At 40.4% G+C, this 23,806-nt stretch overlaps 1 protein-coding gene across 1 annotated transcript in view; it reads left to right on the plus strand.

Annotated features, from left to right (window-relative positions):
* Nucleotides 1–23,806, plus strand: part of KHDRBS3 (KH RNA binding domain containing, signal transduction associated 3) — a 196,153-nt gene that overhangs the window by 171,130 nt on the left and 1,217 nt on the right. The window contains exon 6 of the mRNA XM_050939797.1: nucleotides 22,087–22,145. Within this exon, the coding sequence (XP_050795754.1) occupies nucleotides 22,087–22,145 (59 nt within the window). The remainder of the gene's footprint in view (nucleotides 1–22,086; nucleotides 22,146–23,806) is intronic.

Genomic DNA, 23,806 nt, shown 5'->3' on the forward strand with positions numbered 1-23,806 from the left:
TTGTTAGGCGTCAGCAGTCATGCATTTTCAGGGTGTATCAATATGGACTATATGCAAAACAGTGTCTGTTATAGCTTTTCAACGTGTAATTTTCTGCATTTTACTGCTGGTAGCAGAATATGTTTCAGTCTCTGATGTATTCAGAAATCGATCCTATCTATAACAGTTTGATTTCCTGTGATAGGTTAAATGGCTAGTATCTTGCAATTTGTTGATTTACAGAGCACCTGGGACACATTTATGTATTGAAAGTATATAATTTAGTACAAAGCAACCCTCTGAAAGAATTATCACAAGCATACCGCATACGGCCTTTGGAAGCCAGGGTGGCAGAACTGGAGGAGCTATGGGAGGCAGAGAGGTATGTTGATGAGGCTTTCCAGGACACTGTAGAATTGTCCCACCTCAGGTCATACAACCCCTGCACTGTTGAGGAGGATGAAAGGCCCAGGGAAGTGGAGCAGTCAACGGGAGCAGAGGGATACCTTCCCATAGTTGGGACCCTCCTTCCAGATGATGTTGGGGTATCCTCTCACACTGAGGTTACCTTTCTGGGGGAGGGAACTCCAGTCATTAGGAAAAGGCAGGTGTTAGTAATGAGAGATTCGATCATTAGAAACACAGTTAGCTGGGTTTGTGATGACTGGGAGAACCATATGGTGACTTGCCTGCCTGGTGCGAAGGTTGCGGATCTCTCGAGGCATCTAGATAGACTTATGTGTAGTGCTGGGGAGGAGCCGATGGTCGTCGTACATGTAGGTACCAATGACATACGGAAGGGTAGGAGAGAAATCCTGGATGCCAAATTTAGGCTGCTAGGAAAGAGACTGGAATCCAGGACCTCTATGGTAGCATTCTCAGAAATGGTTCCTGTTCCACACACGGGGCCAGGTAGGCAGGCAGAGCTTCAGAGTCTCAATGTGTGGATGAGACTATGGTGTACAGAGGAGGGGTTTAGAATTATTAAGAACTGAGGAAACTTTGGGGATAGGGGGAGCCCATGCAGGAAGGATGGGCTCCACCTAAAGCAAAGTGGATCCAGACTGCTGGCACTTAACATTAAAAAGATTGCAGAGCAGTTTTTAAACTAGGAGATGGGAGAAAGCCGATTGCTGCAGAAGAGCACGTGGATTGGACAGAGACTTCTGTTAGAGGAGAATATATTGATAAAGATTCTCTAGGTTTTAATCAGGAGAAGAGGATGGAAGAGGATAAAGTTTGGGCCAGACCAGATGAGAAACACTGAAATAAAAAAGAATCTGACACATCAGAAAAGGGCAGACAAATAAACAGGGACAAGGGTTTAAAGTGCGTGTACACAAATGCTAGAAGTCTAAATAATAAGATGGGTGAACTAGAGTGCCGTGTGATAAAGGAGGATATTGATATAATAGGCATCACAGAAACCTGGTGGACTGAGAGCAATCAATGGGACACAATCATTCCAGGGTACAAAATATATCGGAAGGACGGAACAGGTCATGCAAGGAGGGGGGAGTGGCACTATACATGAAAGAAAATGTAGATTCAAATGAAGTAAAAATCTTAAGCGAATCCACATGTTCCATAGAATCTCTATGGATAGAAATTTCAAGCTCTAATAAAAATATAACATTAGGTATCTATTATCGACCACCTGACCAGGACAGTAATAGTGATGATGAAATGCTAAGAAAAATTAGAGATAATATCAAAATTAAGAGCCCAATAATAGTGGGGGATTTCAATTATCCCCATATTGACTGGGAACATTTCACTTCAGGACGAAATGCAGAGATAAAATTTCTCGATACTTTAAATAACTTCTTCATGGAGCAGCTGGTATGGGAACCCACAAGGGGAGAGGCAACTCTAGATTTAATCCTGAGTGGAGCGCAGGAACTGGTCCAAGAGGTAACTATAGCAGGATCACTTGGAAATAGTGACCATAATACAATAACATTCAACATCCCTGTGGTGGGAAGAACATCTCAACAGCCCAACACTATGACATTTAAATTCAAAAGGGGGAACTATGCAAAAATGAAGGAGTTAGTTAAACAGAAGTTAAAAGGTACAGTGACTAAAGTGAAATCCCTGCAAGGTGCATGGGCGCTTTTTAAAGACACCATAATAGAGGCCAAACTTCAACATATACCCCAAATTAAGAAACACAATAAAAGAACTAAAAAAGAGCCACCATGGCTTAACAACCATGCAAAAGAAGCAGTGAGAAATAAAAAGACTTCCTTTAAAAAGTGGAAGTCAAATCCTAGTGAGGCAAATAGAAAGGATCATAGAGACTGCCAAATTAAGTGCAAGAGTATTATAAGAAAAGCCAAAGAGGAGTTTGAAGAACGGCTAGCCAAAAACTCCAAAGGTAATAACAAAATGTTTTTAAACTACATCAGAAGCAGGAAGCCTGCTAAACAACCAGTGGGGCCCCTTGATGATCGAGGTACAAAAGGAGCGCTTTAAGATGATATAGTCATTGCAGCGAAACTAAATGGATTATTTGCTTCAGTCTTCACGGCTGATGATGTTAGGGAGATTCCCAAACCTGAGCTGGTTTTTGTAGGTGACAAATCTGAGGAACCGTCACAGATTGAAGTGTCACTAGAGGAGGTTTTGGAATTAATTGATAAACTCAACATTAACAAGTCACCGGGACCAGATGACTTTCACCCAAGAGTTCTGAAACAACTCAAATATGAAGTTGCAGAACTGTTAACTAAGATTTGTAACCTGTCCTTTAAATCGGCTTCGGTACCCAATGACTGGAAGTTAGCTAATGTAACGCCAATATTTAAAAAGGGCTCTAAAGGTGATCCCAGCAGTTATAGACTGGTAAGTCTAACGTCGGTACCGGGAAAATTAGTCGAAACAATAGTTGAGAATAAAATTGTCAGACACATAGAAAAATATAAACTGTTGAGCAATAGTCAACATGGTTTCTGTAAAGGGAAATTGTGTCTTACTAATCTATTAGAGTTCTTTGAAGGGATCAAGAAACATGTGGACAAGGAGGATCCAGTGGACATAGTGTACTTAGATTTCCAGAAAGCCTTTGACAAGGTCCCTCACCAAAGCCTGTTACGTAAATTAAGCTGTCATGGGATAAAAGGGAAGGTCCTTTCATGGATTGAGAACTGGTTAAAAGACAGGTAACAAAGATTAGGAATTAATGGTAAATTCTCAGAATGGAGAGGGGTAACTAGTGGTGTTCCCCAAGGGTCAGTCCTATGACCAATCCCATTCAATTTATTCATAAATGATCTGGAGAAAGGAGTAAACAGTGAAGTGGCAAAGTTTGTAGATGATACTAAACTGCTAAAGATAGTTAAGACCAAAGCAGACTGTGAAGACCTTCAAAAAGATCTCACAAAACTAAGTGATTGAGCAACAAAATGGCAAATGAAATGTAATGTGGATAAATGTAAAGTAATGCACATTGGAAAAAATAACCCCAACTATATGTACAATATGATGGGGGCTAATTTAGCTACAACTAATGAGAAAAGAGATCTTGGAGTCATCGTGGATAGTTTTCTGAAGATGTCCACACAGTGTGCAGTGGCAGTCAAAAAAGCAAACAGGATGTTAGGAATCTTTCAAAAAGGGATAGAGAATAAGATGGAGAATATCTTATTGCCCTTATATAAATCCACGTTACGCCCACATCTTGAATACTGCATACAGATGTGGTCTCCTCATCTCAAAAGAGAGATACTGGCATTAGAAAAAGTTTAGAGAAGGGCAACTCAAATGATTAGGGGTTTGGAACAGGTCCCATATGAGGAGAGACTAAAGAGGCTAGGAAACTTGGAAATGGCAGAGATGCTTAATGACTTTTTTGTTTCAGTCTTCATTGAGAAGTCTGAAGGAATGTCTAACATAGTGAATGCTTATGGGAAAGGGGTAGGTTTAGAAGATAAAATAAAAAAAGAACAAGTTAAAAATCATTTAGAAAAGTTAGATGCCTACAAGTCACCAGAGCCTGATGAAATGCATCCTAGAATACTCAAGGAGTTAATAGATGAGATATCTGAGCCTCTAGCTATTATCTTTGGAAGTCATGGGAGACGGGAGAGATTCCAGAAGACTGGAAACGGGCAAATATAGTGCCCATTTATAAAAAGGGAAATAAAAACAACCCAGGAAACTACAGACCAATTAGTTTAACTTCTGTGCCAGGGAAGATAATGGAGCAAGTAATTAAAGAAATCATCTGCAAACACTTGGAAGGTGGTATGGTGATAGGGAATAGCCAGCATGGATTTGTAAAGAACAAATCATGTCAAACCAATCTGATAGCTTTCTTTGATAGGATAACGAGTCTTGTGGATAAGAGAGAAGCGGTGAATGTGGTATACCTAGTTTTTAGTAAGGCATTTGATACGGTCTCGCATGATATCCTTATCGATAAACTAGGCAAATACAATTTAGATGGGGCTACTATAAGGTAGGTGCATAACTGGCTGGATAACCGTACTCAGAGAGTAGTTATTAATGGCTCCCAATCCTGCTGGAAAGGTATAACAAGTGGGGTTCCGCAGGGGTCTGTTTTGGGACCGGCTCTGTTCAATATCTTCATTAACAACTTAGATGTTGGCATAGAAAGTACGCTTATTAAGTTTACAGACGATACCAAACTGGGAGGGATTGCAACTGCTTTGGAGGATCGGATCAAAATTCAAAATGATCTGAACAAATTGGAGAAATGGTCTGAGGTAAACCGAATGAAGTTCAGTAAAGACAAATGCAAAGTGCTCCACTTAGGAAGGAACAATCAGATTCACACATACAGAATGGGAAGAGACTGTCTAGGAAGGAGTATGGCGGAAGGAGATCTAGGGGTCATAGTGGACCACAAGCTAAATATGAGTCAACAGTGTGATACTGTTGCAAAAAAAGCAAACGTGATTCTGGGATGCATTAACAGGTGTGTTGTAAACAAGACACGAGAAGTCATTCTTCCACTATACTCTGCGCTGGTTAGGCCTCAACTGGAGTATTGTGTCCGGTTCTGGGCACCGCATTTCAAGAAAGATGTGGAGAAATTGGAGAGGGTCCAGAGAAGAGCAACAAGAATGATTAAAGGTCTTGAAAACATGACCTGTGAAGGAAGGCTGAAAGAACTGGGTTTGTTTAGTTTGGAAAAGAGAAGACTGAGAGGGGACATGTTAGCAGTTTTCAGGTATCTAAAAGGGTGTCATCAGGAGAAGGGAGAAAACGTGTTCACCTTAGCCTCTAATGATAGAACAAGAAGCAATGGGCTTAAACTGCAGCAAGGGAGATTTAGGTTGGACATTAGGAAAAAGTTTCTAACTGTCAGGGTAGTTTAAACACTGGAATAAATTGGCTAGGGAGGTTGTGGAATCTCCATCTCTGGAGATATTTAAGAGTAGGTTAGATAAATGTCTGTTAGGGATGGTCTAGACAGTATTTGGTCCTGCCATGAGGGCAGGGGACTGGACTCGATAACCTCTCGAGGTCCCTTCCAGTCCTAGAGTCTGAGTCTATGAGACTTTTCATCTTGGAAAAGAGGAGACTAAGGGGGGGAATATGATAGAGGTATATAAAATCATGAGTGGTGTGGAAAAAGTGAATAAGGAAAAGTTATTTACTTGTTCCCATAATATAAGAACTAGGGGCCACCAAATGAAATTAATGAGCAGCAGATTTAAAACAAATAAAAGGAAGTTCTTCTTCACACAGCACATTGTGAACCTGTGGAACTCCTTGCCTGAGGAGGTTGTGAAGGCTAGGACTATAACAGGGTTTAAAAGAGAACTAGGTAAATTCATAATGGTTAAGTCCATTAATGCTATTAGCTAGGATGGGTATGGAATGGTGTCCCTAGCCTCTGTTTGTCAGAGGGTGGAGATGGATGGCAGAAGAGCAATCACTTGATCATTACCTGTTAGGTTCACTCCCTCTGGGACACCTGGCATTGGTCACTGTTGGTAGACAGGATGCTGGACTGGACAGACCTTTGCTCTGACCCAGTATGTCCATTCTTATGTTCTGATATTCATGGATAGTACTGTAGCTTCTAATTGAAAATGAGTCTGCTGTATCTTGTGACTTGCTTTAAAGGGTGTGTCTGCATGTTGAATTCGAGGACAAATATTTGCTCTAGCTCTCATTGAGCTAATAGTCGAAAGACATACTAGTCATCCTAAGTTGTGCCCATCTGACACCAGAGGCACTTACTCAGAATGAGAGCTAGCACAAATATGTCTCCTCAGCCTTGATATCACACCCCTAACTTGAACTTTAAGTTCTGTTGACTTTCAATTGGATTTAGGGCCTAGATCCCCAAAGGTATTTAGGTGTAGCATCACCTAATTCCTAGGCTGCCACCTAGAGGAATCCTCAACGGTACATTAGGCACCCATGCTCCACATACAATGCATGAGGAGAGTTAGGCACTGAGGGACAGGATCCTTACAGACTAAGCGGGGAGCTGTCTAAGCTAGCTAGTAGTGAAATGCAGAGGAAAGAAACCCCTTTCCTGGTGTTAAGCACCTAAACCAGGTGAGTTGCTTAGAAGACCCATGCCTTAGCAGACAAAACCCAGACTCTTCTTGCAAAGAAACATCCTCCTCCCCACCCCATTTTCATTATAGCCAAGAGCCTAGTGGTTAGGAGTCTCGTCTCAGATGTACAAGATCTGGTTTCAAACCCTTTCTGTGCCAGATTTGGAACAGGGCCTTGAATCCACAGTTCTGCTGAACACCCTAACCACTAGGCTATAGTGTTAGTCTCGCTTCAGTCCAGTGAATAGTTAATAATTTATGTAAAGTGGAGCAGTTTCAACAGGGGCAATTGAGAACCCACCTTCCAGAATACTCAATAACCTGATGGTTAGGGCATTCACCTGGATGTTTGAGAGCTGGGTTCCAAGACCCTGTTCTAAATCAAGGAGAGCAGGAATTTTAACTTGGGTTTCCCACTTCCCAGGTGCATGTCCTAACTCAAGGATAGGCAACTTACGGCACGCGAGCTGATTTTCAGTAGCACTCACACTGTCTGGGTCCTGGCCACCGATCTGGGGGGCTCTGCATTGTAATTTAATTTTAAATGGATCTTCTTAAACATTTTAAAAACCTTATTTTCTTCACATACAACAATAGTTTAGTTATATGTTATAGACTTATAGAAAGAGACGTTCTAAAAACTTTAAAATCTATTACAGGCATGCAAAACCTTGAATTAAAGTGAATAAATGAAGACTCAGCACACCACATCTGAAAGGTTGCCTACCCCTGCCCTAACTCCTAGGCTGCGACACACCCTCTCCCTCCCAACCTGCTCACCCCTGGCTGTCTTTTGAGACAGGTGTGGAGTCTTATCCATAGTTGAGGAAAGCCAGGGGAATGCCTACTTTAAGAATCCCACTTTAGGGCCACTGGGCTTTGGCTTCAGAGAGGGCTTCAAGCAGGTTGTTAGATGTGAGGGTAACAGGTCTGACTGCAGAATCGGAAGCATCTGTGAGGTGCAGTGGCAGCTGGACTGTGGTTTTGGGAATGGCAGTGGTGCCTAGATGATGGACTAGGGCACCTAAATACCTTTTTGGGGATCTAGCCATAGGTTCCTAAATAACTTATGTGCTTTTGAAAATTTTGCCCCAAATCTAGCAAATTATTTGAGGTTAAGAAAAGTGTTCGATGCTTTGCAAAATGACTAGTCTGCAAATTTAGTAAACATTATAAAATGTGGAGCAGTTGGAATGCATGCTACAAAGGGATAAACTTCCAAATTATTGCATAGGAAGTTAGCAGAGACTAATGGTAATGGAAGTCATGTGGCTAACATACCATATGATATTTCAGAAAATAGGAGAAACAGGATGAAAGGTAGTCAAACAAATGGTAGTCCAAGGTGCAAATCAGGGAGCTACTAAATAAAATAAATATTAGGAGTATTTTTCGTTAGCATTAGTGATACTGAATAGACAGTTTTATAAGCCTGAAAATTCAACTGTTGGAAAAAAGCAGAATCTAGCCTGTGTGCTTTAAAGGATTTAAGTAATACTCCCTGAACTTTGTTTTAGGATGTATCTAAAAATAAATAAAATAAATCAATTTGGAGAACTGCTATTGATGTTTTTTATTTGCTGTAATTATAATACAAATACAAGAACATTAAGGTCGTATTTTAAGTATTCAGGAAGTGCAAAAAAAAGTTCTGATTGCAAACTTAACTCATTCATATTGCACAAATTCTTCAGTTTTGCCCAGATAAAGTTTTTTTAACCTCTGTCTGAATTTATCACCAAGCAGGTAAGGTGGAAGAGAATCAATAGGACATAGGAATTTCTCCTTTGCTTACTGGAGAGCTGAAATCATTAGGAAAGGATAGATGAAGTGTGACGTCTACTTTAGAAAGATGTTAATAAGCTAGTAATCTTAAAATGTGAGATCTTCAGGACTTATACATTGCAGATATTTATAATAGTAACTAATTAAAAAAGCACTGTGGATTAAAAATATCTTTTAGTTACACAAACAACTTGAACTAACTGCAAAACATTTTGACACAAAAAATAAAGAGAGCTGAAATTTAGAAAACTGCCAAAGATGAATCTAGAGCAAGTAATTTTCAGTTCAACAAGTAACAGGACACTTCTGTGAAGAGAAAAATCTTGGAGTATAGCTTTTCTTTAGGCACATGGGCCCGGAACCACAAAAGGTCTTAAGTGCCTAGAAAATCACTGGAACAATAATGGGACCCACAAAGGCTAGATTAGGTGCCTACGCTCCCTATACAATGAAAAGAAGAAATAGGCACATAAGGGTGGGATCCACAGAAGACAGCACACTAGGCAGGGTGCTCCCTACACTAGCCAATAGGAGATGCTGACCAGAAGAGTGTGTTCTAAGCCACACCCCTATCAAGGAGTTAATGTGCCTGTGTCGGGGCTGCATACTTAGTCATTGAGCCAGGAAGAAGAGAATGAATGACTGTATAGACTGGGGTTAGGACACCCATGTGGGAGATCTAGTGTCTCTGCTCCAATGACTCTAATTCTTTGTCCAAAATGGAATATCTTCAACAGGAGAAACTGAGCATCTCCACAGCAGAATATGGCATTGCCCAGTGCTTTGGGCACTCGCCTGAGAGCTGAGATCACCGTGTTCAAAACCTTTCTCCATATCTGGCAGAAGTGGGAATTGAATCTCTCTCTCCCACAGCCTGGGTGAGTGACATAAGCACAGGGCTAAAAATTATAAGGGAGGCGCCATCATCTGCATTTCTACCTGGATTTTGAATGGGGCTGTGACTATGCCTACCAAATTGGGCCTCTCAGGCAAGATACATGAGTGAATGCCTGTCTTTCCCTGATTTATAGATCACGCTGAGGCATGGGTGTGAGAGATGCATCCAGACACCTAGAGTGAGGCAGCAGGATGCACGCCCAGAAGCAGAAACTTAAATGACTAGGGAACTTTTACAATGACAATTTAGGCACAAGTGAATTTACGTGTCTACTGGGCTACGCAGCAGCCAAGCAGTTTTCTGGATTGCAGTGGAGCCTAAAACTGGGGCTTAAAAGTCTAAGTCCGTTTGTGGATCTGGACTTTGGATATTATGGTTGTGATCACCTAGTCAGTTGTTTGTGGGTAAGATTTCAAACCATTGTGCAGAGATTGAGCTATACAACTCCCACTGTCAGAGGGAATTATTTGGCTAAATCTCTCTCTGCACATCTCTGTTTGATGTTAAAATGACTGGTTGACTTGTTATAGAAAAACAAATAATGGTTATAAGAACGGGCTTTAATGAGCCATCTGCCTATTCCTGTTCTTTGAAAGTTCATGTGTTCCCAATAAAGTGATACTATATTAAAAGTAAAGTGTGCAATTTAACTTTCTCAACTGCAAGTACCAGATGCTGCCCTGTGGAAGAAAAAAGTGCTAATCTAAAAGTTCAGTTCAATCTCTTAATGCTACAAAAAATGCACCAGAATTTCTACTAAGACCACATTTTTTCAAAGATAAAGTGGTTTGTATATTTGCATTCAACATGTTGATGATTTTCACTAGAGCTGGATGAAATTTTCCAGTTTTACTTACTGACCCTTTTGAACATTTTCTTTTCGGAAATAGTCGAGTCTCTTTTTAGATGCAGTGATTCAAATAAACTTTCATTTGGGAGAAAAAAAACCCAGCAAATTGGAAAGGGCTGGTGGAGTTGCCAAAACTATAAAAAAAATTATGCAACTTCACTTATGAGCAGAGGCAGAGCTGGTTTATGCCATCTTTGGGAAATTGTCTTTTATAGGTTGTTAGGCAAGTGGGTGAAAGTCTCGTTGAGAGAGTTAAAAAAATTATATAGTTTATACACACAAAATTTACTCTCTCTTGATTTGGGATCAAAGGGTGCAGAGAAGACCCTTATATACGTCTAATAGGGGAAGTGCGGCATAGTGCCCTCAAGGAGTTTATTCACTTTACAATGGATAGATCATGTGAGATGATAGTGTGACTCATTGCAAAAGTGCATATTCGGTCCCTCTGTAATGGCTGGCTCACTAAAGAATAACAGGCTACTGAGTTTCTCCTTAAGTTAGCTCCAGTAGTAGAGGTCTGTGCTGTGGTGCTGTATGTCCAAGGTTCAGACCTTGGTTTATCACTCAGCAATGTACATTAGGTACAGCTAACTGGTGTCCAAAACTTGGCATTTCCTTTCTTTTATGAATTTGTATTGGGTACATGTTATGCTTAACCAAGTTTGATTGCATAGTTTCTGTTTATGGAATATTTTAATGGAGGGAAGCCTCACCAACTGCAACTTTTAGACCGTGTACAGTGCCAAATAGGGATAGCGAGGGGGCTAAAGTGGCCACAGCTCCTATTGCTCTGGTCAGTATTCTATTCAAAATGGATGCTGTGGGAATAACCTCACGATCAATTTTAGATAACATGCAAAGATGGGTAAATGGCAAAACCCACCATCCCGCACTGCCCACATAACACGTGTATTATCAGAAGCTATGTGTGGATAACAGAGCAGTGTCAGCCATTATTAGCCTTTAGAACAAATGACCTGTTTTAGTTGTGTCCCTTCAGAGTCTAATGGAACCAGAATGGCAGATTGCTATAAGCAAAAATATTGATAGCTTGATAGGCCTTTACAATGATCTTGTATGCTTAACTATCGATTCAGTAGCTCCTCATTACCTCCTTCCTGGTTTAGCTTTCTTGAGGGAGCATTGGCATGCTAAACCCAGGGTTGTGAGTTCAATCCTTGAGGGGGCCACCTAGGAATCTGGGACAAAATCAGTACTTGGTCCTGCTAGTGAAGGCAGGGGGTTGGACTCAATGACCTTTCAAGGTACCTTCCAGTTCTAGGAGATTGGTATATCTCCAATTATTGCCTTTAATTACCTTATTCAGGTCACCAGCATGTATGGATGTCCTGTGACTGACACACACAGTAGGAGAGAAGGCCGCTATTGAGGGAGGAATTTGGTCATGGTATGTCTTCCTCTGCAGCATGGGGCACTTATAAAGCCAATTACCTACTGGCAGTCTGACAGGGACTAGTGTCAATCACCTCTACTTCATATGTCCTTTCTGCTGCCCTTCTCAACATTTTGTACAACATTAATGTTTTGAAGTGGGAAATAAGACTCCCAAGTAGGAGCACCTTGTCTACAGCCGCTGAAGAAAAAAATGAAAGCCGTTTAATGTTCACTTTGTAATATTTGTGGGCATCATTGTAGGGCAGCAGTTCTGTGGTTCTAGTCAGAAACCAAGTGAGAGCACAAATTTTATTTCTATATTCAATATTTTCTAAAATAGTTGCATCCAATAACAATATAGCATTTCTTCAAGATCTTACAGTTTACACTGGTAGATATATTTTGTGTGTATTTTGACTCTCAAAAATTTTAATAGCAGCATCTCACAACTGTAATTAATACTTGAGTATTAAAAATCGTGGACTTCATATACTGTGCTGAACAATAAATTTGTTAAGGCCACAATGGTTATTAAAGGCAGGACTGGTGGCACCGCCTATAGCCAGGGTTGTCTGACACTTCGCATTATAAGACCCTGTTTTCAATTCCTTATGACACTGCCAAACATTAACAGTTTGGGTTGAAATTTTCCATGCTGAGGGTGTGTCAGGCTGAATTATTTTGAAAATTTTTCAGATAAAAGTTCAGCTGTTTTCAAGAATGAGAGTAAGGAAAAATAAATTTTCACTGCAAGACTCCAATTCAGCCCCAGAGCAGGTCTGTCATCAGCACTGAAGAAAGCAAGCCAGGGTCCTGTGGTAAAAATAGTATGTGATCATGTAATTCAAGAGTGTGAAAATGCATATGGACATGGGCCTGAACTAAGTTTTCCAGAAGCAACCTTAATTGTCACTGATAGCATTCTTTGATAGGATAACGAGCCTTGTGGATAAGCGAGAAGCGGTGGATGTGATATACCTCGACTTTAGTAAGGCATTTGATACGGTCTCGCATGATATTCTTATAGATAAACTAGGAAAGTACAATTTAGATGGGGCTACTATAAGGTGGGTACATAACTGGCTGGATAACCGTACTCAGAGAGTAGTTATTAATGGCTCCTAATCCTGCTGGAAAGGTATAACAAGTGGGGTTCCGCAGGGGTCTGTTTTGGGACCGGCTCTGTTCAATATCTTCATCAACAATTTAGATGTTGGCATAGAAAGTACGCTTATTAAGTTTGCAGATGATACCAAACTGGGAGGGATTCTAACTGCTTTGGAGGACAGGATCAAAATTCAAAATGATCTGGACAAATTGGAGAAATGGTCTGAGGTAAACAGGATGAAGTTCAATAAAGATAAATGCAAAGTGCTCCACTTAGGAAGGAACAATCTGTTTCACACATACAGAATGGGAAGAGACTGTCTAGGAAGGAGTATGGCAGAAAGAGATCTAGGGGTCATAGTGGACCACAAGCTTAATATGAGTCAACAGTGTGATACTGTTGTAAAAAAAGTAAACGTGATTCTGGGATGCATTAACAGGTGTGTTGTAAACAAGACACAAGAAGTCATTCTTCCGCTTTACTCTGTGCTGGTTAGGCCTCAACTGGAGTATTGTGTCCAGTTCTGGGCACCGCATTTCAAGAAAGATGCGGAGAAATTGGAGAGGGTCCAGAGAAGAGCAACAAGAATGATTAAAGGTCTTGAGAACATGACCTATGAAGGAAGGCTGAAAGAACTGGGTTTGTTTATTTTGGAAAAGAGAAGACTGAGAGGGGACATGATAGCAGTTTTCAGGTATCTAAAAGGGTGTCATCAGGAGGAGGGAGAAAACGTGTTCACCTTAGCCTCTAATGATAGAACAAGAAGCAATGGGCTTAAACTGCAGCAAGGGAGATTTAGGTTGGACATTAGGAAAAAGTTCCTAAATGTCAGGGTAGTTAAACACTGGAATAGATTACCTAGGGAAGTTGTGGAATCTCCATCTCTGGAGATATTTATGAGTAGGTTAGATAAATGTCCGTTGGGGATGGTCTAGACAGTATTTGGTCCTGCCATGAGGGCAGGGGACTGGATTCAATGACCTCTCGAGGTCCCTTCCAGTCCTAGAGTCTATGAGTCACATTTCCTAAATTTTTGAGTGCTTGACTTGCAACCTTGATGTTCTTTTAACATGGCAGGGGGGAGTGGGAGAGAGTGGTAATAATATCTAAACTTTATTTGTAGTGAGTAATGAACCAGCGGCTATCTTTGATCATCTGTACCAGTCCATATGCTTGGCTAAAGTTCATCTCTGTCAACAGATTAAGACAATATGCTGAAATATTTTCAGTGGTGTCATCTTGTTTGTATGGCAGGCGTGTTGGTTTAACCTGGGCAGTCATTTCTCACTCCAGCAGATAGAATGTCTGTATCTTTAACACAGAAGACATAAGCAAATGGTATCTCCCATCTGCCTGATCCTACCTTTATGACAGAACACAGTACTACATACATGTCTGGTTGCAGTGTCCATAAGAGGCACTGATGATCTAGAAGAGCACAAGAAGCTCAGAAGGAGCTCACCCCTAGGATGTTCAAGGCAATAAACCAGATGTGAGGATTCCCCCACAGGAAAATCCAGGGCACATTTCCCACAATTCACTGATGGGAAAATCTCTTAATATAAGGACCAGTCACACAGGAAGATCTAACTCACTTTAGGAACACGGCTACCCTCTGATACTAGGTTTATGACATAACTATTGAGAGGGCAAGACATGGGAAGAGGGTTTCTCAGACATCGTCATAACAGTGGTGGCAGACAAATAAAACAATTGTTTTGACAGGCCATTTGTTCCCTAGTTCACTTGTTCTGTGCTATCAGTCTGTAGCAGGCCAAACAAGAGTCCACAGACATAGAGTATGTCTACACTCCAGCATAGAGGTATACATTTCAGTTCAAGGAGACATACCTATGATCAATACCCGCTCTGATCAAACCAAAGTGCTAAAATTTGAGTGCAGCCACAGTGGTACAAGTGGCAATGGTAGCCTCCCAGATACATGCCTGTCCAAGATGCTAGGCCCATACTTAGGTGGCTAGCTCTTCCAGCCACTTGCACTGCTGTGGCTACCCTCTATTTTCAGCAAGTTAGCTCAGTCAGTGCTAGTGCAGTATGTCTCCTGGAGCAGGAATTTACTGGACATGAGCTCTTGTCAAAAACAAATTAAAATTTCCCTGCCCCTGGCTTTCCTCAACTACTCTTTCTAAAGCTATCCTGACCTCTCCCCATAGGGTTCAGCCTCAAAGCCTGTAAACAAACACAGTATTGATATTGCAAAATAACAAGCAAAAGCAAGAAACAATAGATTACTTGTCACTTCTTCCACCATGCCTTGCACTAACGCAGAAGTACCAACTGGCTGCCTATGAACTACACTTCAAAGCAACCTCTAGACTCTGACTGGGAAAAAGGGCTTCCAGAATATTCTTCTCTTTGCACTCCAGTGGGCAGCCCTATCAGAGTTAACAGTCTGGGTTTCTCCCCAAACTATGAACTGCCATTCTGAGACTACTTCCTCTCCCTCAGCAATCATGCCCCTGTAATATGGTCTGTTAGAGAATACCTTGATACGTGGTAGTACTGACCCTGGAGGATTCTTTCATCAGCCTTAAAGGGTCATTATATCCCAATTCATCAACAATAGTATATTTTTAGAGTACACCCATGTACACTATGCAAAAATATGAATATGTTCAGTGTCTGGTGTTGATGTAGCGGTACTGATCCTCTGACTGTCCAGATAGCAAATATCCTTACAAGATGGGCTGGACTTGGGAATGAATGCCAGCCCTTTACAAGTCCATTCTTCTGGAGATGACTGTCACTGAGGGAACATCCAGCCATCTCCAGCAATAACAGGCTGTAATTAAGGCCAGCAATCAAGCTGCCATTTCTCTTTGAGGCATGAGCTTGGTCCTGAAAGCCCTTACTAAACTGTTATTTGTATCTGAATGAAAAATCACTCTGTAGCTGTGGTCTACCAATGTTTTATTTTTAGAAGCAGTCTGCACAGCAAAAAGAATTGGAGAACTTAGGCCCTGTTCTGCACAATCTTCTACACTTATAAATTCAGTTAATTAGAGACACATTCTTCACACTGCGCCAGGAAAGGACAGGCTGTTGCAGGGCCACATCATGTACCATGTTGTTTAATTGGCTGAAAAAGTTCATCCAAGTGGCTTACTTGTGTGGTAATCAGGAAGCAACAGAATCTCTCAAAGCTCATTCTGCTTGATCAGTGGTGACTTCTTAAACAGAGAAATTAGACACTACCCTCTTGGCAATATGCAAACTGTTTATTTGGGCCTCACTTCACACTCTCTCTAAGCATTATAGAATTAATGTCCAGACCTCAGCAATTAGGAGCAGCATACTGACGTCTACTGTTGGATGCTAATCCCTTCATACTGTTGTGTACATACTGCTTTGTGAGGTTCCAAGTTTTTAGGTTGACACAGAAAATCAAAGAGAATGGGATTTTTTTCTTACCTGATAATTTAATTTTCTTTACTGTATTTCAGGCTCTCCCTTCCCTTCAGCTCTGAGATACTATACTTGTGCTGTTGAAATCCTGGTAGTTACATACACACAAACAGATGTAGATATTAGATATATGAATGTACAGAAACATCTTGTAGATGGTTAAAATTCCAATGGCAGTCAGACTAGATTCAGAATTAAAGTTCATAGAATATCCGGGTTGGAAGGCATCTAGTCCAACCCCCTGCTCAAAGCAGTACTAATCCCCAGACAGATTTTTGCCCCAGATCCCTAAATGGCCCCCTCAAAGATTGAATTCACAACCCTGGGTTTAGCAGGCCAATGCTCAAACCACTGAGCTATCCCTCCCCCAATTACATGAAGTTACATATTGTTGAGAAAATACGGCCTTAGTGCTTTCAAAGCTTCAGCCAACATGGGTGAGCAATACATTTATAAATAGGGCCCTATCAAATTCACGGTCATTTTGGTCAATTTCACAGTCATAAGATTTTAAAAAATCATAAATTTCATGATTTCAGCTATTTAAATCTGAAATTTCACGGTCTTGTAATTATAGTGGCCCTGACCCAAAAAGGAGTTATGGAAGGGTCACAAGGTTATTGTAGAGAGGGTTGCAGAACTGCTACCTTACTTCTGTGCTGCTGCTGGCAGCAGCGCTGCCTTCAGAGCTGGAGAGCGGGAGCTGCTGGCTTGGATCCCAGCTCTGAAGGCAAAGCCGCCTTCAGCAACAGCGCAGTAGTAAGGATGGCATGGTATGGTATTGCTTACTTCTGCACTGTTGCCTGCAGAGCTGGGCTCTCAGTCAGCAGCTGCCACTCTCCAACTGCCCAGCTGTGAAGACAGCAGCGCAGAAGTAAGAGTGGGATGGTATGATATTGCCACCCTTACCTGTTGCACTGCTGTTGATGGGGACCTGCCTTCAGGGCTGGGTGCCTGGCTCTGAAGTCAGTGCAGAAATAAGGGTAGCAATATCATCCCCCTTCCCCCCTAAAATAACCTTGCAACCCCCCTGCCGCACCCTTTTAGGTCAGGAATCCCAATTTGAGAAACACTGGTCTCCCCCATGAAGTCTGTACAGTATAGGGTAAAAGCACACAAAAGACCAGATTTCAGGGGGAGAGACCAGATTTCACGGTCTATGACATGTTTTTCATGGCCAAGAATTTGGCAGGGCCCTATTTATAATCAGAGCAGACATTACCAAAACAGTTTCAGAGTACTGTCTCCATCTGCTGGTAGGAAGGAGCTATTCTGAGACATCTGTGCAAGCATAGAAAATCTCAGAAAGAGAAAATTGTCAGGAAAGAAAATTTTCTTATTTTAAAAATTATTCAGCAATATTGAAATATTGACACAGCAGGTTTCAGATTTCCCCCTCCCACTCCAATGCTCTTGATTTAAACCACTTAAAAACAAATACAAACTTTAGGCAATCTTTGACCAGCATCTTTAAATGCTGACGCACTTGTTGCTCTAACATATGTGAAAAAGACATGCATCCAGGTTGTTTACAAATTCAGAGAATTAAACTTTTTATTTAGTTAATTATTTTATATTTTAATGCTTTTGAAAGTGTTTGAGAGTTTTGGAAACCAAAGATCCCTTTATTTGCTTGACAGGCTTGCCATAGGCCCTCTGCATAGGTGTAAATTATACCCGTTGTGAGAAATATGATGGCCATAAAAATAGAAATTACTTGATTGTTTCAGTTGATGAATTAAAACATTTAATATGAAAGGAAGCTTAAGTTCTAATAAAACAGACTCTTTGTAAAATGCGCTGTGCTTTGTCAATAATAAATATCTATAAGTAAATATCTATAAAATGAAAGTTATCAAAAACTAAGTCTTTCGCTTCTAGATGAGACAGTTCTTCTGTAGGTGATTTTAGCACCTTCATATTTTATATGAGATGCTTCCAGAGAGGATGGATATATACTAATAAATCCAGGAAAATACAGGGTGTTAGCTTTTGAATTCAAGCATTGCTTAGACTCTGCAGTTACAGGCCCTAGAGGTAGAGCCCTATATTTTTCTCAAATACACAATAACCAGAAATAAAACAAAAAAAACTACATATAAAATGAAAACAAAAAGACAAAGCTTCTCATCAGCCATGGGAGATTTAGTGGCCAGCGTCAGCACCCACAGGTGCAAACAGTAAACTAATAGGATCACTTCCACCATACTGAGTGCACCAGCCTAGGGAAGGGCCTGCCAGGGTCACATGCATTCATGGTGCATGGGTACTGTGCGTCCTGAGGTAGGGCTGGCAGGAGGATTTAGCAGCCTCACAAAGAGTGCACGAGACAGACAGATATCTGAGTGAGGCAGCCATTGTGGTGAGGAAGCTAGGGAGAGTGGGTGCTCAACCTCTCCTGAGCACAACCATCAAGGGAGTCATGGCACTGCAGTTTTCCCCTCCTTCCATGGGATGGCGTGATGAGTCCTGGCTGGGCACTAGGCATCACTGCAGAGGAGTCTGCGCACGGGCTGGGTATTGAGATGGTGGTGCCTGGATCTCAGGCAGAGGTTGGAGGAGTTGAGGCAGGTGGGGAAAGGGAGTCTAAGGCTCAGAGGGGCAAGGGTTGGGGTCCAGGTGGAGTCAGGGTTGTTGGGTGTTGTAGATGTTATAAAGAGGCCCAAGGAGTCAGAAGTGTTACCATGGCCCTGGCAATGTCCAACATTAACAGTGTTAAGATTCAGGAATTTGTATACAGAGCCCTCAGCCTGCTTAGAACCATTGTCAAACACATCATTAAAATTCCTTTTAATCTTCAATTAAAATACAGAAAAAGGAGAAAAACAGTTAAAGCATTTAACATATAAAGTATTAAGTAAATTTTATTCTAACAACAACCTGTGTTCCCTTTTCCTTTAGCTGGAAAGAGTTTTTAAAAGGAAACCCTCCCCTCACCCTACCCCATATTACAGTCTTTTCGGTGGTATTTAAAATGGTAATAACTGTCCTTTCTAGGGAAATGAGGAAAAGTTAGTTGAAATGGGCTGGAGCTATCATTGTTGCTGTTGTTATTTGAAGTCCAGTCCTGTTTTCTAGAAGACAAAGCAAGACAAACACACACAAGAGGGGAAAGAAGAGAACAGCAAAGATAGAAAATGCAGCCTCTGTCTCTGGTGCTGACTCACTTGCAGTCTCACTGCTGGAGAAACACAAGCACAGCATGTGATCTTATTAGCCATATTGAGACCTGGCAAACTTGTACCAATGTTGGGCTGTTCAGGGAATTGCATTTAGCTGCCTTTTTCTGGTCAAAGGCTCACAGCGGTGTTGCAGAATATACAGTCTTGGCCAGCTAAGCCAGACACCTCTTAGATACAAGGAAAAGGAGAGATTGGAAAAAAAATAAATAAGTTGGGGAAGGAAAAGGACACACTTCCCAGGTGGTGTTTGGAGACTTAGTCAGAGCCAGTGAAGTGGCAATGAAATTTGGCTCCCTCTCTCTGGCACAAACTGGTCAGGACATTTCTCAAGATTAGGACAGAGAAGGTCAGGGGTCCAATAAAACAGTGGGAGTGACAGTTGTCATGGTGAAGCTCCCTTTTCTAGTTCTTCAGTCAGACAGTATTTGCTTCTATTCTTCCCTTAATTTTCCCCAAAAAGGATTTTTCTTTTAAAAAAAACAAACGGAGTGATAGATGGAATAGCCCATTCTCTCATTATTTTGTTCATTAATTAGACCTCATATTGAACACACCAATTTTTGTTCCTTGATTTCTGGTCCAACACTTCTTTTGTTTACCAGACATGATGTTAACTCAGTCCTTGAGTTATATCAACAGGCCTTTTTGTTTAGACTAATTTAGTCTTTTTATGTCCCTTTTGCACCTTTTTTCCATTAATATTTGTCGTTATAAGTTAACATGACATTTTATAAACTGTCATGTCTTACAATTAAGTTTACAATGCGTATACATTTGTAGGCCCAGTTATTACAACGGAGGGCAAGGGAGACGGATTGTGAGGGTTTGGGGATAAAACAAAGTAACACGAAATTCCCAAAAAATAAAATGAAAAAAATATAAAAATAAAAGAATTCCACATGGCTCCAATTATAGGAAGGCCTGCGATGGATTGGTAGTCTTACTGTTTTTCTGTTTTCTCCTTTCTTCAGTCCTACCTACAACCATTTACACAAAATATGTTCACTGTGTTACAAACATATTGCCCTCTTGTGTAAAATTTCATATTTGTTTATAGACTCTCAAGTTCAGACAGAAGTCAGTCATTCAAGGGTTTAGCAGCATTGCTTTGTTATAGAGCCTGAGAGGAGAGGGTGCAGGGAAGAGAGAGCGCATTGCATTTCATTGAGCAACTTTGAGCAGTTTACATTATTATTTGACCTGATTATTAATGCTGAACAGTCTGTCAGGTAATAAAGTTAAATTTTGATGTACTTATAATGCAAATAAGTGATTTTCTCCCTTCCAGTGTTTATTGGTTTTGCAGTTTACGTGCCATAAAATGTGAGTCATTTTTTGTTTAATAGACATTTTAGGTCTGTGAAATGAAACACTGCAAAAGTAATTCTGACAGGATTGACAGGCACAGGGATGGGGCTCAGCTGCTATAGACCTCTAGACTTGATGACAGTCTTACAATAAATAATCTGATGCTGTGTGAAATGATAGAGAATGTCAATTTAAAGTTCTTGATTGTCAAAACTAAGATTGTTTTATCACTGAACTGTTGCAGGACAAGTTTATGCTACTTTGTATGCTTCACATTTTTGTCCTTAATATACAGGTCTGTGTCATGTGGGCTGACAAACCATAGACGAGAATTTTAGCTCTTATGTATGTCTTCGGAATTTCACAGTGCAGACACTACCAGAATTTTTAGTTCAGGAAGCTTTAGACTAGCAATAATAGACACTCATTCACTGCTCTTATTGTTTTGTTTTTGCATATTTTTACACTTTTGGCCCAGGTATTTTCCAAAATTTGACAACTCTATTTCATTAGCTGTCTCAGCTCTATAGTTCTCTCTGCGAGTTAAATGCACCTGCAATACATGTATTATTTACTCTGCACATAAAAAGATTATGTGAGAGCTTGGCATTTACCTCTACCTGCGAACTCCTGTTATAACTACAGATTGTTTTGTCTTGACTTGGATTTTGCTTTGTGTTAGTTAGCACTTGTTAGCCAACATAAGATAAGAACGCAGCTTTTTTTCCTAGGGAAGACAAGGCTTTGGTTTTAGCAGTTTGTAATTTAGTTACTTTCCAAATAGCCATATATTTCATACTGGCTCTGAATTTATCTGGCTACTAGGTACCAAACTACCACAATCACCCATTTTGTATTTTAAATGGTGTTTCTTATTTGTTGCTTAGTGTCCTGCAAACATCTCATAGGCCAGGGGTCGGTCAGCAACCTTTCAGAAGTGCTGTGCCGAGTCTTCATTTATTCACTCTGATTTAAGGTTTCATGTGCCAGCAATACGTTTTAACATTTTTAGGCCTCTCTCGATAAGTCTATAACATATAACTAAACTATTTGTGTATGTAAAGTAAATAAGGTTTTTAAAATGTTTAAGAAGCTTCATTTAAAATTAAATTAAAAAGCAGAGCCCTCCAGACCGGTGACCAGGACCTGGGCAATGTGAGTGCCACTGAAAATCAGCTCACGTGCTGTCTTTGGCACGTGTGCCATAAGTTGCTTACCCCTGCCATAGACATTTGATCACATGTAAAATATTTTTCTAGAGCAATAATCAAGCAAAAGGTTATACATAGTTACAAATGTATGGACCATAAAAACATTGTGGGATGTTGTCCCTGTAAAATAAGCTAGGGCACCAAGCAGCTGCGCTGCACAGTGTCAAGATTTAGATGATTTTGTATGTCTTCTGGCAGAAACGTAGGCACCGACAGCGTCAGGTGGCAGCTAAACAATGGTTTTTTGAATGTCACTGCCACCTCAGTGTAGGACTTTGGCACCTAAAAAGGCAAAGTGCCTAAGTCCCTTGTGAATCTAGTCCATCATGATTTAAGATGTTGCTTAACACTACATTTCTAATGGCATTACTTACGTTGTCTGTCTTTTTTTTCATACAGTGGAACAGATTACTATGATTATGGACATGGACTTAATGAGGAAACATATGATTCGTATGGTGAGTAGCTTTGTAAGTGGAATTACCAGTGTATTTTAAAGAATTTTGAAAAAAATCAATTTAACCCAAAAAGAATTTTCATGAAGAATGCTGCAGTCCTGCATCAGGATCCACTTGCATCAACTGTTGTGCTGGTCTGGAGTCCCATTGTTATAGATATTGAAGATTTATGGTTACTGAGACATATTTGTTGGGAGGTTCTTTTGTTTTGTTTTGTTTTGTTTGTAATTTTATTTGCTGTCTTTGCCATATAACAGAAAAAATAAGCACTAAGGGCTAGATTTTTCCACCCTTACTCCTATTTACTACATTCCCCCAAATCAGTGGGATTATATTCAGCGTATAATAATATTTAGCGTGAGTTAGGGCGGCAAAGAATTGGGCCACAAGGTCTCAGTTCAGCAGGGTACCTAAGCATATGCTTAATGTACAACATGTGCTTAGGACTCATTCAAGTCAGTGGGACTTGAGCATATGCTTAAGTTCTTTGCTGAATCGGGGCTGAATTGAGCACATTTCACACTTAGTTTGTGGTCTTTTGGTATATAAATTCATTTCCAAGCTCCAGTTCTGTAAACTCAAGCAGGTAGTAATTATATAAAAGTTATAAAGTATTTTAGGTATGTAATAAACACAAGGGTACTGGAGTATTTGTATGAAGGCAAGACAACGCATAATAAAGCAAAAAAACATATACCACAATGGTAGGATTTATTTTTTCAAATCAGAAGTGCAGTGGTGACAGGTTTAATTAAAGAACTCTGTTACGGATTAGAAGCATAAAGCATGTTAAAAGGTACCTTTACTTCATACCTCTGGCTAGAGATCAGAGAAATGCAGTTTTTGATCAGTCAGGAAGCTCAGAAACTCATGAATTGCCAGTGACTGGTGCAAGTGAATCATGACTGTGGTTAATGGATGTTATGACATTTTTTAGAACATAACTGAAAACCATTTCCTGGTCTATCTTTTGAAGTGCATTTTACCATGTCTCCTCCCTGAAGCAATGATGACCTCAGCTAAGATTTGTTTGTCATATCAAACACTTTGAACATATAGGTTTGCCACATGTCATCTACTGGAATTGATGCAAGTAACTTGAGGGAAAGTAATTGATTAGATGAGTGCATCAAAAGAGGAGGTCACTTCAAGCAATTTTTGCTTCTCACAGTTCTTTAAATTGGTCTCTGTGGACTCTGCATCGCTTAAATCATTGTATATTTCAGCATTAAAGTTAACTATATGACAGGAGGGGTCTGATTTCTCCGAGTATCTCACTAAGGGAAAAACCAATAGTGATAAAGCTTACAACCTGCCTAATGCAGGACTCAAGATGTAACATTTTCTAGCATTACAATATTTAAGGTAAAAAAAATTAAAATTTTCTCATTAAATCTCGTGTTACTTAAAACTGGTAGCTTGTTATTTGTCAGGGCAAACTCGTTTACCAGAAGTTTAGTACAAAATGTTAAGTGTACACCATCATATTTCGAGATTTGCAGAAAAATTGTTAGCACCTTGGGAAGGGACCGTGTCTTCCTATGTGTTTCTATGTCTAACACATTGGAACTCTGATTCAGTCCATTGTTATTGTTAATAATACAGTTCAATGTGTGTTGCGTGTTTATTCATTTTGTTGTTACAAGCGAGGCAAGCAATTT

This window comes from Gopherus flavomarginatus, chromosome 2 (genome assembly GCF_025201925.1).
Source record: "Gopherus flavomarginatus isolate rGopFla2 chromosome 2, rGopFla2.mat.asm, whole genome shotgun sequence".
Taxonomy (NCBI): Eukaryota; Metazoa; Chordata; order Testudines; family Testudinidae; genus Gopherus; species Gopherus flavomarginatus.